The 15,075-nt window shown below is 48.2% G+C and overlaps 1 protein-coding gene across 1 annotated transcript in view; it reads left to right on the plus strand.

Annotated features, from left to right (window-relative positions):
• The first annotated feature begins 5,350 nt into the window (after nucleotides 1-5,350).
• Nucleotides 5,351-15,075, plus strand: part of stambpl1 (STAM binding protein-like 1) — a 29,777-nt gene continuing 20,052 nt past the window's right edge. The window contains exons 1-4 of the mRNA XM_056297482.1: nucleotides 5,351-5,416; nucleotides 12,279-12,496; nucleotides 12,708-12,783; nucleotides 14,012-14,107. Coding sequence (XP_056153457.1) covers nucleotides 5,387-5,416; nucleotides 12,279-12,496; nucleotides 12,708-12,783; nucleotides 14,012-14,107 — 420 coding nt within the window. The 5' untranslated portion in view covers nucleotides 5,351-5,386. The remainder of the gene's footprint in view (nucleotides 5,417-12,278; nucleotides 12,497-12,707; nucleotides 12,784-14,011; nucleotides 14,108-15,075) is intronic.

The following is a 15,075-nucleotide window of genomic DNA, read 5'->3' on the forward strand; positions in this document are numbered from 1 at the left end:
GAAAATCACAAAAATTAAACATTTTCTATCTCAAACGGACCTTGAAAAAGTCATCCATGCACTCATTTCGTCATATCTGGATTATTGTAATTCCCTCTATTCAGGGCTCAGTCAAAAGTCCTTCTCCTGCCTTCAGCTCATCCAAAACTCAGCCACAACACTGTTCAATAGATGGACATGGTTTGAAACAATCCTCTCGAGGGACTTTGTTACAGTTGCTGTTAAAGTAACTGGTCCATAATCATTTAAAACAGACGGCTTTGACTTTTTTGGTACTGGCACTATGAGTAAAGTTTTCTATGCCCCTGGGGAGATGGTGTATATCAAGTAACATTTGAAAAAGCTGCCAAACACAGGGCTAGTTGTTCCCTACACTCCTTCAGAACCCTACCTCTGATCTTATCAGGACCATTCTTAGATTGGTCTTTTTAAAGGTTCTACAAACCTCCCCAGCTGGTATGACCAAAGGCTGGCCACGGTTAAGCTGTTGCCTTATTAAGTTATATTCAATGGAGAAATCTGATGTGTCAAACCTAGCATAGAATATATTTAGGTCATTATCAAAGGTCAGATCATCCCCATTGTTCCTAACATGTCTTTTCTTCTCATCCTTCCCATCATTGTGTACACCCCTTGCCATGCCTGCCTTAAATCATGACCCCTCATCTTCCCCTCAATCTTGAATTTGTATTTATGCAGGCAATCTTTGGTTATTTGCCTAGTTTTCTTTTTTTGTAGCTTTCTTTTAGGACCCATCCCCTTGTTCAAAAGCGTACCTTTTCTTTTACAGTGTTGCTTTGAGTCCCCTATTTACCCATGGTTTGTCATTTGGAAAAACCTTAATTGTTAATTTTCTGGGATTACAAAGTCCACACAAAACATACTTATGGTGTCGCTAAACCCTGTGACCTGAAGTGTGGAGTTGTCAACCATCTCCTTAAGCCATGTTTCGGCAAAGCACAGCAAGCTTTGCCTGTACTCGGAGGGTTACCTCACAGCCAGGGTGGGAGGTACAGGGCAGCCAGGGGGAGCTTGGCTCCTCTTAATAAGACATGAGCTCCCCTGAAAACGTGATTTGTGAAATTTTGGGGATCTCTAGATTATTATTGATGTAGGATTCAGATATGAGTATGATTCATCACTAATTCACTTTAATAAAGATACCAGCATGCGAGCTATTCTTGGCGTCACTATTGAAACGTGGCAGCACAATCGCTCACTGAAGCTCAAAGATCAGAAAAAGACAAACTTTCTTTGTCCGACTCAGTCTGCACGCTAAATATGATGGCGACAAATGAATTATGGCAACAAAACAGAGAAAACAGAAATGAGTAATTTCTCTGACCCCAGGCCTCTGTGGTCACTTCTGTTTTAAGGTCAGGGCCATTCACAACTGTATTATTCACTGTTAGCACTGTATTGTATGTGATGGGTGTTGATGAGGACTGGATCCCTTGTGGGCAGCCCGGCCTATTTCTGCCGGTATTTACAATGCTCATGCGTGTGTGCGTTGTTATAGGGTGGTTTGTTGATGCATGACCCTCACATTTGATGTCTTAATGTACGAGAAATTTTAGTGCTGATGATGGGTAACTTTAACCATTGTTTATGAGGACTCAGTCCCTTGTAGGCGGCCTGGCGTGCCCTGTTTTTGATTTAATACTCAAACATTTGTGTGTCGATAGGCTGTTTTGCTATTTTCCATGTTTATTTGATAGCGATAGTCGAGATAAAGACAGGAAAGGCAGGGGAGAGAGAGAGGGGATGACATGCAGCAAAAGGGGCCGGGTTCAAACCCAGGCTGCTGCGGTAAGGACTCAGCCCTACGTGGTACCACTCTACCAGGTGAGCCACCAGGGCGCCCCAGTGATGTTTGGTTTTGATACCCGTGTGGAGGTTTGATGTGGTCATTGCTGACATGAAGCAAGTGTGCCTACATGCTTACAGCTATGACTGTTTCTTTGCAACAAGGGTCACAGTCACCCCTCTCTTTGAGGCACGCACAAGTCCTCCCCCTCCCCAGTTAAAACAAGCGAGCTCCCTCGAAGGCCATGTTATAGTTTGCACACAGCAGTCTGAAGCTCTGAGTTTCTTGGGGAGAGAGCGGGTGTTTGCCAGAATCACTGTGGGTAGAGGTGGCCTACATCTGGGAGTACGAACGCTCCATCATACCCCATCACGCTGGCCCCTCCACCTTCTTCCAGGTGTTTTCACTCCCCTCTTACATTCCTCAGGCAAGTCAGTTGCATTTGGCCAATAACCCCACTCTTCCGAGTTGTCCTGGTCACTGCTCCACCCCCTCTGCCGATCCGGGGAGGGCTGCAGACTACCACATGCCTCCTCCGATACATGTGGAGTGGCCAGCCGCTTCTTTTCACCTGACGGTGACGAGTTTCACCAGGGGGATGTAGCACGTGGGAGGATCACGCTATTCCCCTCAGTTCCCCCTGCCCCTGAACAGGTGCCCCGACTGACCAGTGGAGATGCTAGTGCAGCGACCAGGACACATACCCACATCCGGGTTCCCACCCACAGACACGGCCAATTGTGTCTGTAGGGACACCCGACTAAGCTGGAGGTAACATGGGGATATGAAATGGCGATCGCCGTGTTGGTAGGCAACGGAATAGACCGCTACGCTACCAGGATGCCCACAAACAAACATTTCTGACATGCTGATGTGCCGCAGGCACCTGTTGCCACTGTGCAGCATCAGTAGTTTTATGCAAAAGTTCATTGAAAAGTAAAACATTTCTACATTTTCTCTAATTATATTTCCCATTCGGGCGGCATGGTGGTGCAGTGGTTAGCACAGTCGCCTCACAGCAAGAAGGTCCTGGGTTTGAGCCCCAGGGTCGTCTGACCTTGGGGGTCGTTCCGGGTCGTCCTCTGTGTGGAGTTTGCATGTTCTCCCCGTGTCTGCGTGGGTTTCCTCCCACAGTCCAAAGACATGTAGGTCAGGTGAAATGGTCATACTAAACTGTCCCTAGGTGTGAATGCATGTATGTCGGCCCTGTGTGATGGCCTGGCGGCCTGTCCACTGTGTCTCCCCGCCTGCCGCCCAATGATTGCTGGGATAGGCTCCAGCATCCCCGCGACCCTGAGAGCAGGATGAGTGGTTCGGATAATGGAGGATGGATGGCTAGTTCCCACCCACCCATTTTTTTTTAAACCTGATTACTGGCCAAAGGCTTTTGTTACTGGACGCCCTGCAACGCCACGGGAACAGTTAATGGACTTGCCTAAGGTCGATTTGAAAGCAGCCGTTGATGAAAGTGATAGTGCTGCACATCATTTCATCCTCTTGACAGCCCGGTGTAGTCATTAACTCCTCTTTTCTTGCTTCTTCGCTCTTCTTCCCTCCCTTTACTTAATTTTATACCCTTTCATTTCCCCCTTCCCTCCCTGCTCCTCTCACAGCAAGTGAAACCCAGTGTCTGAATGCTTATTTGTCCACTGCGATGCCCGTGATAGATTAAAGTTTAAGTCTTTTCCCGAAGATTTTGCCGTGGTCATGACTTGGAGCAGACACTGGTGTTGAGGGAGTCATTGTAATGGAGAAACGGAGAGACATAATGGCAGAGGAAGAGGGAGAGAGGGAAGTTGTGAGTGGGAGTGAGTTTCAGAGGAATAAAAGTGGAGAAAGATAAAGCCAAGCGGTGTGAATCATCACACTGCCAGATTGAATACCTGCGGCCAAGTCGTCTGCGTGAAATCAGAAATGCTACAACAACGTTGAGGCATTTTGTATTCATGAAGTAAAAGGACATTTCAAAGAGTAGGTGAACACATGTAGAGGACGGTGATGGAGGTGTCCATGTGTAAAGGACATGAAGGGGTGTAGATGTGAAGGGCAGTGATTGAGGTGTCCATGTATAAAGGATATAAAGGGTGTAGACGTAGAGGACAGTGATGGAGGTGTCCCTGTATAAAGGGGGGTAGCTGTAGAGGACAGTGATGGAGGTGTCCATGTATAAAGGACATGAAGGGGTGCAGATGTGAAGGGCAGTGATGGAGGTGTCCATGTATAGAGGTTATAAAGGGTGTAGACATAGAGGACAGTGATGGAGGTGTCCCTGTATAAAGGATATAAAGGGGGGTAGATGTAGAGGACAGTGATGGAGGTGTCCATGTATAAAGGGGGGTAGATGTAGAGGACAGTGATGGAGGTGTCCATGTACAAAGGACATGAAGGGGTGCAGATGTGAAGGGCAGTGATGGAGGTGTCCATGTATAGAGGATATAAAGGGTGTAGATGTAGAGGACAGCGATGGAGGTGTCAATGTGTAAAGGATATAAAGGGGTGTAGATGTAGAGGACAGTGATGGAGGTGTCCATGTATAAAGGATATAAAGGGGAGTAGATGTAGAGGACAATGATGGAGGTGTCCATGTATAAAGGATATAAAGGGGGATAGATGTAGAGGACAGTGATGGAGGTGTCCATGTATAAAGAACATGAAGGGGTGTAGATGTAGAGGACAGTGATGGAGGTTTCCCTGTATAAAGGACATGAAGGGGGTAGATGTGAAGGGCAGTGATGGAGGTGTCCATGTATAAAGGATATAAAGGGGTGTAGATGTAGAGGACAGTGATGGAGGTGTCCATGTATAAAGGATATAAAGGGGGATAGATGTAGAGGACAGTGATGGAGGTGTCCATGTATAAAGAACATGAAGGGGTGTAGATGTAGAGGACAGTGATGGAGGTTTCCCTGTATAAAGGACATGAAGGGGGTAGATGTGAAGGGCAGTGATGGAGGTGTCCATGTATAAAGGATATAAAGGGGTGTAGATGTAGAGGACAGTGATGGAGGTGTCAATGTATAAAGGATATAAAGGGGTGTAGATGTAGAGGACAGTGATGGAGGTGTCCATGTATAAAGGATATAAAGGGGTGTAGATGTAGAGGACGGTGGTGGTGGTGTGGGTTAGACTGAAGGTGGAGGTGTAGCAGTAGGACATCTTGTCCTAGCTTCTCATATTAGTCTAAACTATCTCTAAGCAAATTGTAAAATCCCCTCTTAAGTCATCGGATTAGGCTCACTTCCTGTTGTAGCTGTTCAAGTGAAAGAGAAGTGAAACTCACTGAATGAAAGAGCAGCATTCTATCTATCCATCCATCTATCTATCTATCTATCTATCTATCTATCTATCTATCTATCTATCTATCTATCTATCTATCTATCTATCTATCTATCTACATTTGTGTTGATTTATGTTTTTCTTCCCTGCAGTGAAGCATCATGGGAGGTGGCAGATGGACATGCCGGCTGTGTGCCGACCAGAGGCTGTGACACACACAAGCATATACACAAACATACGTGTACACACACACGCACGCAAACACACACGCACACACACACACAGGCTCGCGTGGGCTCCACCATGGAACAGGGCTTCAGCTTCAGCACGCTGGTGAGTGTACATGTCTACATGCCACCCCATCTAGTTGTCGTTGACTCAAAACAGCTGCATGTGTGTGCTACAGCTCAGCACACACAGGCAGAGTTGAACGGGGTTCTCCTTCCGCCGACCCCACACTGAAGAATAATTGGGCCGATTTTGGGTTCTCGATTCAAGGCTGGTCTGGACTGATTCCATCCATCCATCCGTTATCCAAACCGCTTATCCTGCCCTCTGAGTTGTGTGGATGCTGGAGCCTATCCCAGCAGTCATTGGGCGACAGGTGGGAAGACACCCTGGACAGGCTGCCAGGCCATCACACACACACACCCCCCTAGGGACAATTTAGTACGGCCGATTCACCTGACCTACATGTCTTTGGACTGTGGGAGGAAACCCACGCAGACACCGGGCAAACTCCACACAGAGGACGAACCGGGACGACCGCCAAGGTTGAACTACCCGGGACCTTCTCGCTGTGAGGCGACCGCGCTAACCACTGTGCCACCGTGCCGCCCTGATGATTATCTGCCCAAATGATCTTGTAGCGTGAGGGGTTTACAGACATAATCTTAATGTTCCCGACCGGGTCGGAGTCTCAATCCTGTAGTGCGAAAGGAACAGTGATGGAGTATTGAGCAGAAACCCCACAATCGCCGACGAGAGCGAGCTGACCGGGAAGCGTCACCGAGCGGACGTTGCATGCTTTTGTAGAACGGAAACACTGCTGCCAGCGGCGCAAATAGGACTTCTGTTTCCCGAGCCAGGTGGGTAGTGGAAAAGGAAGAAACGCTTGTGGAGTTATGACAACAGCTAAAAATGGAGCGAAACCTTTCACACACAATTGGAACGACGACCATCTGCCTCCGTATTTGTCTTGCTCTGACGTCACGTTGAATCACACGAGTTTCTGTGAGAGCCCAAGTCCCTGGAATCACCACTCTGAAATTGTTTAGTAAAAACGCTAAGTGTGTGGTCCTTCGTCTACTTCTCCTGGGTCGCCACCTTGCCGTGGTGGAGAATGATCCCAAGAGCTATTCCGTCCGGAGCTTGGCTCCTGGTAGGGTCACCCAAAGTGGACGGGTCAAGGGGGAGGTTCCAGACGATCCAACAAAGACCCCAATGGCGGAACTGGCGGAAGATGTCTCCAGGTCACAACGGCAGCGAAGGTGGATGAAGGCTGCAACAGAGGGTGGTCCCCAATCGTCTTGGCTCTCCATGCCATTGGACTCTGGCCACCCCCTGCCAAGGACCATGTGGTGGCTGCAGGCGCATGAGCCGCTCCATGTAAGCTGTCGCATGCAGGCGTCCTCCCACAAGGACCTTGAAGGAGGACAGTCATACTCGACCCCGAGTGACTGCTGATGATGATGGTCCTGCATCTTTACGGTTGCGTTCTTAAGATTGAAATGTTAAAAATCGGTAAAATCTGTGGTTTATATTTGTGGTCTCCCACGTTTTTACAATCAGTTAAGATGTGGAAATCCTCTGGAGTGCCCCAGGCGTAAAGTTATCAACTGATACGCTGGCTTTAGACCGCTGAGCTCCTGGTTATTCACTTGGTAGCACGAAGCCAAGCTGTTTGACCTGCTGTGTCTGCAAGCCGACTCGCTGCTGTCAAGTTTGAGCCCACACTGTAATAAATATCTATGAAATCCACAGTAAGTTACTGTATTGTGCTCAGTATATAACATCCAACTTACAGTATAGTAAATTCAGGGACATGAATAACTAGTCGGTGGAAAATCACAATAACCAATGGTAGAAAATCACAGTAGTCAGCATATTGTTGGATGCTTTATTCCCTGATAAAGACTTCTTTTTGGGGGGGGGGGTTCCCCCATTTTCTCTCCAATTGTACTTGGCCAATGAACCCGCTCTTCTGAGCCTTCCTGGTTGCTGCTCCACCCTCTCTGCCGATCCGGAGAGGGCTGCAGACTACCACATGCCTCCTCCGATACATGTGGAGTCGCCAGCCGCTTCTTTTCACCTGACAGTGAGGAGTTTCGCCAGGAGGACGTAGCGCGTGGGAGGATCACGCTGTCCCCCCCCCCCCCCGAACAGGTGCCCCTACCAGAGGAGGCGCTAGTGCAGCGACCAGGACACATACCCACATCTGGCTTCCCACCCGCAGACACGGCCAATTGTGTCTGTAGGGACGCCCGACCAAGCCGGAGGTAACACGGGGATTCGAACCGGCGATCCCTGTGTTGGTAGGCAACAGAATAGACCGCTGCGCTACCCGGACACCCTGATAAAGACATTTTTAACCATTGACTTTTATGTGCAATCTATTATTTGAACAAGAATGAAAACGATTCGGGGTTATTTCCTAATATACTTATTAATAATTGAAAATACTGAATTATTGATAGAAATGTGAGGTGCAAATTGAAGAAAAAAGTCTTTCTTTTGGATTACAACTATTTGACATACACATGGGATAATATGTCACAATTTTTTGATCCTTCTGTTTGACCTCAAGTCATCGAGCTTGCTTGTCTTTCATTCTGCTATCCTTTCTGTTCTGCCTGACTGTAAAAGCTGCACTTCATTCACTCAGTTCAGCCCTGTCTTAAAAACCAACCGGGCCCACCTCCATACGGGGGTTTGAACCAGATATGTTATTGGGTAGCCAGTGCACATACCAAAACACTTCAGTTTCAGAATCGAACAATGTGAGTCAGTAGCGACAGAAAAGTTATTCTCTCAGGAAGAGTAAGCGTGATTTTGCCTGTGTATTTTTTAGTGTGGAGAAGGCCACTAGCTGCCAGGAAGTTGCTGTACATTTCACGGCATTTCTTACAGTGCATTCCTGTACAGGCATAGGAGCAAGTCCATGACTACTGGGATGGGATCCAGCGCTTTGCCTGTGCCCCCATCCATAGGGTTATGGTTGTGTCAGGTAGGGCATCCGATATAAAATTTTGTCAAATCAGTATGCTCTACCGGACTCTACTATGGTTCTCTACCGGGTTGGGGATGTTACCTCAAGTGAAGGAGTTCAAGTATCTTGGGGTCATGAGTGAGGGTAGCATGGAGCTGGAGATTGACAGGCAGGTTGGTGCAGCATCAGCAGTAATGCGGACGTTGTACCGGACCGTTGTGGTGAAGAGGGAGCTGAGCCGGAAGGCAAAGCTCTCAATTTACCAGTCAGTCTTGGTTCCAACCCTCACCTGTGGTCATGAGCTTTGGGTAGTGACCGAAAGGGTGAGATCGCGGATACAAGCAGCTGAAATGAGTTTCCTCCGTAGGGTGTCTGGGCTCAGCCTTAGAGATAGGGTGAGGAGCTCGGACATCCGGAGGGAGCTCGGGGTAGAGCCGCTGCTCCTTCGCATCAAAAGGAGCCAGTTGAGGTGGTTCGGGCATCTGATCAGGATGCCTCCTGGGCGCCTTCCTTTGGAGGTTTTCCGGGCATGTCCAACTGGGAGGAGACCCCGGGGTAGACCCAGAACTCACTGGAGGGACTACATGTCCAATCTGGTCTGGGAATGCCTTGGGATCCCCCAGGAGGAGCTGGAGGGCGTTGCTGGAGAGAGGGACGTCTGGAGTGCCCTACTTAGCTTGCTGCCACCGCGACCCGACCCCGGAGAAGCGGCTGATGATCAGATGAGATGAGACTATGCGGACTAACAGCACCATACCGGATCGGTCGAAGCTCCATACCGGATCTGTCAAGGCCCAAGTTAACAACGGCGGTGCCCTCACAGGGTACCGATGGAAACTATAAAAGCCGCTGTGGCGACCCCTGAGAAACGGGGAACAAGCCAGGAGAAGAAGAAGAAGAAGAAGAAGAAGATTACTGTACTGTAAAACACAGCAAATATACTGTGTTTGGTAGTACAGTAATGCAAATGGTTTTGTAAATATAGGCCAGTTTTATACTGGTGAACTCAGTTACAGTATCCTACTGGCCAACAGCTGCTGGTGATTTTCTGTGAACATCACATTTATTTTCTTACAGTGGAGGAGGGAGCTGAGAGACGGACAGATAGAGAGCCATAAAAGGGAGACTGGGAGAGAGGCAGGCGATGATAGGTCAGAGAAGGAGAAAGGATGAGAGGGTAAATTCACACTCTTTGTGCTCCTTTATGACGCATCTCTACATCTCTCTCTTGGATTACCTCTTGAGTGTTGGACGAAGAGGGATGTGTTCTTCTTGGAAGTGGGTGACTACTTCCAAAAAGCTAATGTATGAATTGAGTGTGTGTGTGCACACGTGCTGTGGTGTCCTTTATTAAAGGGGACACTTCTGACGGTCCCTTCTGCTCCATTAGTATTCTCCTCGCAGAGGCCCTTTCTTCCACCCCTCCCCAGTCCCGTTTTATTCCCTCTTCCTCCATTCATCCCGACTGCCCTTCCTCCTTCTCTCTCCTCATCCAATCCGTTTTATTTCTCTTTTCATTACGCGGTTCTCTTCCCCCCCCCCCCCCATCTGTCTATCATTTCATCTGTCCGTCCATGTGTCCATCAGTCTGTCAAGCTACCTTGCCTGACCCACTTCCTCATTCACCTCTCCATTCATCTCATTACATATCTGCCCTGACCTAAACCCATTCAGTCTTTCATTCATCCTCCTCTCCACCCTGAGGAGAGAGTGTGGGGGTGCAGGAGGAGGAGGAGGGGGGGGGGGAGAGGATGACTTCACTCGTCCTCCTAGTAGAGGAGAAGACACACGTGCATTAACACACACGTGGTGAATAGAGGAGGGAGGATGAACAGAGGAGCAGTCTTCTCCCTCTATAGACACGCTGACAGAGCTCCTACTGACAGTTGCTAACAAGCGATGCTAACAGCTGAGCCAGGCTACAGTCACAGCACACTGACCCGGATTTTATACCTGTCTGAACAATCCCAAATTCCTTTAACGTAGAGACAGTGTTAGGTGATCAACCTCTTAAATGGATCATTGCATGTTACCTCCGGCTTGGTCGGGCGTCCCTACTGACACAATCGGCCGTGTCTGCGGGTGGGAAGCCGGATGTGGGTATGTGTCCTGGTCACCCCAATAGCGCCTCCTCTGGTCGGTCGGGGACTGTGAAAAGAAGCAGCTGGCAACTCCACATGTATGGGAGGAGGCATGTGATAGTCTGCAGCCATCCCCGGATCGGCAGAGGGGGTGGAGCAGAGACCGGGACGGCTCGGAAGAGTGGGGTAATTGGCCGGATAAGATTGGGGGGGTTGATCATGGGACTCACACAGACTCATGTCAATGTGAATGCTGTTTAAATAAGGCGCTGTGATCAAATAGACAGGTTAAAGTGATCACCTGAGGCCTCTAAGAACATAATAATGATAATAATATTAGTAATAATAATAACTTTAGTTATATTGTTCTAAAAACCAGACGATGAAACATGAGAGTAAGACCAAATAAGTAAGAGTAAAAATATAAATCAATAAAAACAAATATCAAACATTTCTGAAAGTCTTCATATAAAGAAAAGTTTTAAGACGAGATTCAAAAGAAGCTATTTAAAAGATTTTTTTTTAAAAAAAACAAGGTAGTTTGGGAATTTTAATGTTAAAATGTTTACTTTTACACTTACTCCCATGATAGTGAACGGCGCCACCTCCGCTCTGAAAGTTCGCCTCACCAGATTGTTTGAAGTGGCCTTCCCTGTGCATCACCACCTTGTCGTGGTGGAGGAGCTTGCATGCACTACTAATGATCCCAAGAGCTATGCTGTCCGGAGCATGGCTCCTGGTAGGGTCACCCAAGGTGGACAGGTCAAGTGGGAGGTTCCAGACGAAGCGCAATCCAACAAAGGCCTCAACGGTGGAACTGGCGGAAGATGTCTCCAGGTCACAACAGAAGTGAAGGTGGATGAAGGCTGCAGCAGAGGGTGGTCCCCAATCGTCTTGGTTCTCCATGCCGTTGGAATCTGGCCACCCCCTTGCCAAGGACCGTGTGGTGCCTGCAGGCACATCAGCCTCTCCACATAAATAGCTGTCACCCGCAGGCGTCCTCCCATTATGCGGTTCCAGGATCAGCATCTCCACCCACCTGAGGACCCAAAGGGAGGACAGTCATACTCGACCCCGAGTGATCACCGATGATGATTTAAGTGGCATAGGCTTACTTTCATTTTTAGGCCTTGGCCTACTGTTATTAAGAATGTGCTTTATGTAATGCTGAGCTTTGTTGTGATAACCTATAGTCTGTTTTCGAATTCCTGTTTGAAGCGTTTAGAGCAGCTGATATTTTGTTAGAGTGCAAATGCTGACAGTAGATCTTTCAATCGACTGAATCCAGTAAAACAGAGAAGCTATCGTTTTCATTATTTTATATTTTCTTAATAAGATAGGCAACAAGCATGGGCACAAGTCCATGAATACTGGGATGGCATCCAGTGCTTTACCTGTGCCCCCGTCCACAGGGTTAGTGGTTGTGTTAGGAAGGGCATCAGATGTAAAATTAGCCAAATCAGTATGTGGATTGGCAAGACCATACCGGATCAGTCGAGGCCCGGTTTAACAATGGCCGCTGTTGGTGCTGTGCCCTCAGGGTACTGATGGAAACTGTAAAAGCCATTGTGGTGACCCCTGAAAAACAGAGAACATGCCAGAAGAAGGAGGAGGAGCAGAAGAAGAACTAAGAGCACATACATATGTCATCGAAAATGACATATTAGAAGGTCATTTGAAGAAAAAAAACTTTGACTTTGCTTAAATTGACCGACCTATAGTGATCATATTGGCCTGGACTCTAAACAAACCCACTAACTATCCGTCTCTCTCGGGTCTTTGAATAGAAGCGCAAAGAGGTAGCAGCTGAACTATGCTTTGCCTTAAACTTGTACCATAAACCAAACCCACCAGTAACCATCTCTTTCTCTGCCTGTCAACCTTTCGGTCTGCGGTCTTTTAACAGAAGAAGATGGCCGCCGAGCCAGACTACACCGACGTGTCTCTGTCAGCGGTGGAGCGAGTCAGGGCGCTGGGGAAGATGGGCTGCAGCGTGGAGATCAACGAGGAAATCACCCCACGGCGTTACTTCCGGTCTGGGGTGGAGATGGAGAGGATGGCTGCGGTTTACCTGGAGGAGGGGAGCCTGGAAAACGCTTACGTGCTCTACAACAAGTTCATCACGTGAGGCTCGACTTCATACACACACACCTACAGCCCACGTGTAGTCTGAAAGGCTGCAGCAGGTTCCTCTTGAAGCACTTGCACTGTTATGGCTTCCTATGACATTGTTCTTCATTTGCTGAGGACTTACTTGTACTCTTTTACTTTCACGCTCTTGCTCTTATGTTCCATCGTCCATAATGTGTGTGTGTTTCTGCATGTGTTTGTGTAGTTTGTTCGTAGAGAAACTGCCCAAACATCGGGATTACCAGCAGTGCAGTGTCCCAGAGAAGAGGCTCATCATGAAGGTAAGGACCACAACCATCACAGTAACTGAATTATTCAAACGGTGACCTGAACTCGGTCTTTTTAAAGCCCAAGTAGTGGGTCACTGTAAAGTGGACCTTTCTAAAGCCAAAATATTAGGGCAGTGAACTAAATTTGGTATTTTTTGTGTTGTCATTGTTTTATCATGGTTTGGCCAGTAAAATAGGAGGGGGGGGGATCAAACAAACCATCACCATCTTCTGCTTCTGGTGTGGGAAGATGGCGGCGCAAACTTACGTTTGCAGCGGCCTCACCCAGTACCATCCGTGCAGTGTCTTTGTCTACGTCTGCATCTAAGTTTGTGTCTTCGTTTGATGGCTGGGAGAGCTGGCGCTGGATCTGGATCTGCTGGGAGAACTTGGTCTGCTGCGTCCTGTGGGCCCAGGGACCACGGCCCTGCCTGGAGCTGTGCCCGAAGAGGAAACGCCGAGGGTGGTCTGACAAGACGCAGAAGCGGGGAAGGCTAAGCTAACTGCTAGCCCATGGAGACCGGCAATTCCAATAACACCGAGGGCGCCCTGGCGGCGGCCTCGACTAGTGTTGACTGTGTTTTTAGTGCCGTGGTGTGGAGTGTGGGAGGTGTGTCGAAGGTGTCTGGCTGGGAGAGCTAGTGTTGGATCGGCTGGGGGAGCTCGGTCTGCCAAGTGGGGCAGGCTAAGCTAACTGCTAGCCCATGCAGACCGGCAGTTCCGACAGTCATCCTGGCATTTGCTCTCTTGGACAGTGAATTTTTTTTCTTTTTTTGATATGTTGGATGTATGTTCTTGATATGTTGGATGTATGTGTTCTTCATATATTGGATATATGTGTTTTTGTAGTTTGGATGTGTTTTTGTCTTTGTGTTGCACTGCTGTGGGCCGGGGGAAACGATGTTTCGTTTCGTTTCATGGTCGCAGGTGGAATGACCAATAAATATTCCTAATTCCTGGACTACTATCCCAAAATGTGTGGAATTGGCACAGACTGTCTCAAGAAATCATCATGGGTTAATGTCAAACCCAGTCGAGCAAGTCATTTCAACAGCTTTTGTATCGCTAGTGTAAGTTTCTGATCAGGTTACTGAGTAGCAAAACCCGTCATGGTGTGTTGGACACATATGTGTTGGCTTTTACCAGAGAACACCGTCAGGAGTCTACGTAGGAAACTACCCGTGCAAGCTTTAAACCCTGTTCCCTCCCAGGACCTGCTACTCTCTCTCTTTACTTCTAGAAACTTCAGGAAGTGGCGTTTCCACGGAAAGATGAACTGAAGAAATTGCTTCATGAGAAATACAACAGAGAACACACTGAGTACCTCAAAGCTCAGGTCTGTGTGTGTGTGTGTGTGTGTGTGTGTGTGTGTGTGTGTGTGTGTGTGTGTGTGTGTGTGTGTGTTTATATGTCTTTACATTTGTGTATATAATTCTATGTGTGGTGGCACAGTGGCGCAGTGGTTAGTGCGGTTACCTCACAGCAAGAAGGGGCTTCCTCTATGTGCTGCCTGAGCCCTTCCATTATCCAATCAGAATTATGAAGTGCACTAATTATCAGGTCTAAGTCCCATTGTCCGCTAATCAGATGAAGCGATTCTTTGATTGACAGGTGTATGTCTGTCTGTGGGCCAGAGCACAGACACTCCAACAGGACAGGGATGAGTTGCTAGCTTTCATCTAAAATTCCAGTCACATTAAAATATTTGTCTTATTTATATCTTGACAGCCATAAACATGCATTGAATGTTGTCTTCTGTATACCACAGAAGTCCCTGTAAGTGGTTTTAGTACTGTGGGTGGGTTTCCTGTGGAACGGTGTGTGTATGGTGAGTAATATACTGAGTTTAATTTGTGTAGCTCAGTATCACAAATTACAGGTGTGGGTCGGTGGGCTTAAGAGAGGGGTTCTGATGTGACTGATGACATAGTTTGCTCATTTTACGTGGGATACGCGAGTGGGAGTCTGGCTGCGATGGCTTGTTGAGTGTAGAATTAGGTTAACTTAGTGGAACTAGGGGTGTTCAGGTGGCGTGGCGGTCTATTCCGTTGCCTACCAACACGGGGATCGCCGGTTTGAATCCCCGTGTTACCTCCAGCTTGGTGGGGCGTTCCTATAGACACAATTGGCTGTGTCTGCGGGTGGGAAGCCGGATGTGGGTATATGTCCTGGTCGCTGCGCTAGCGCCTCCTCTGGCCGGTCGGGGCGCCTGTTCAGGGGGGAGGGGGAACTGGGGGGAATAGCGTGATCCTCCCTCGCGCTACGTCCCCCTGGTGAAACTCCACACTGTCAGGTGAAGAGAAG

Source organism: Lampris incognitus, chromosome 17 (genome assembly GCF_029633865.1).
Source record: "Lampris incognitus isolate fLamInc1 chromosome 17, fLamInc1.hap2, whole genome shotgun sequence".
In the NCBI taxonomy this organism is placed as follows: domain Eukaryota; kingdom Metazoa; phylum Chordata; class Actinopteri; order Lampriformes; family Lampridae; genus Lampris; species Lampris incognitus.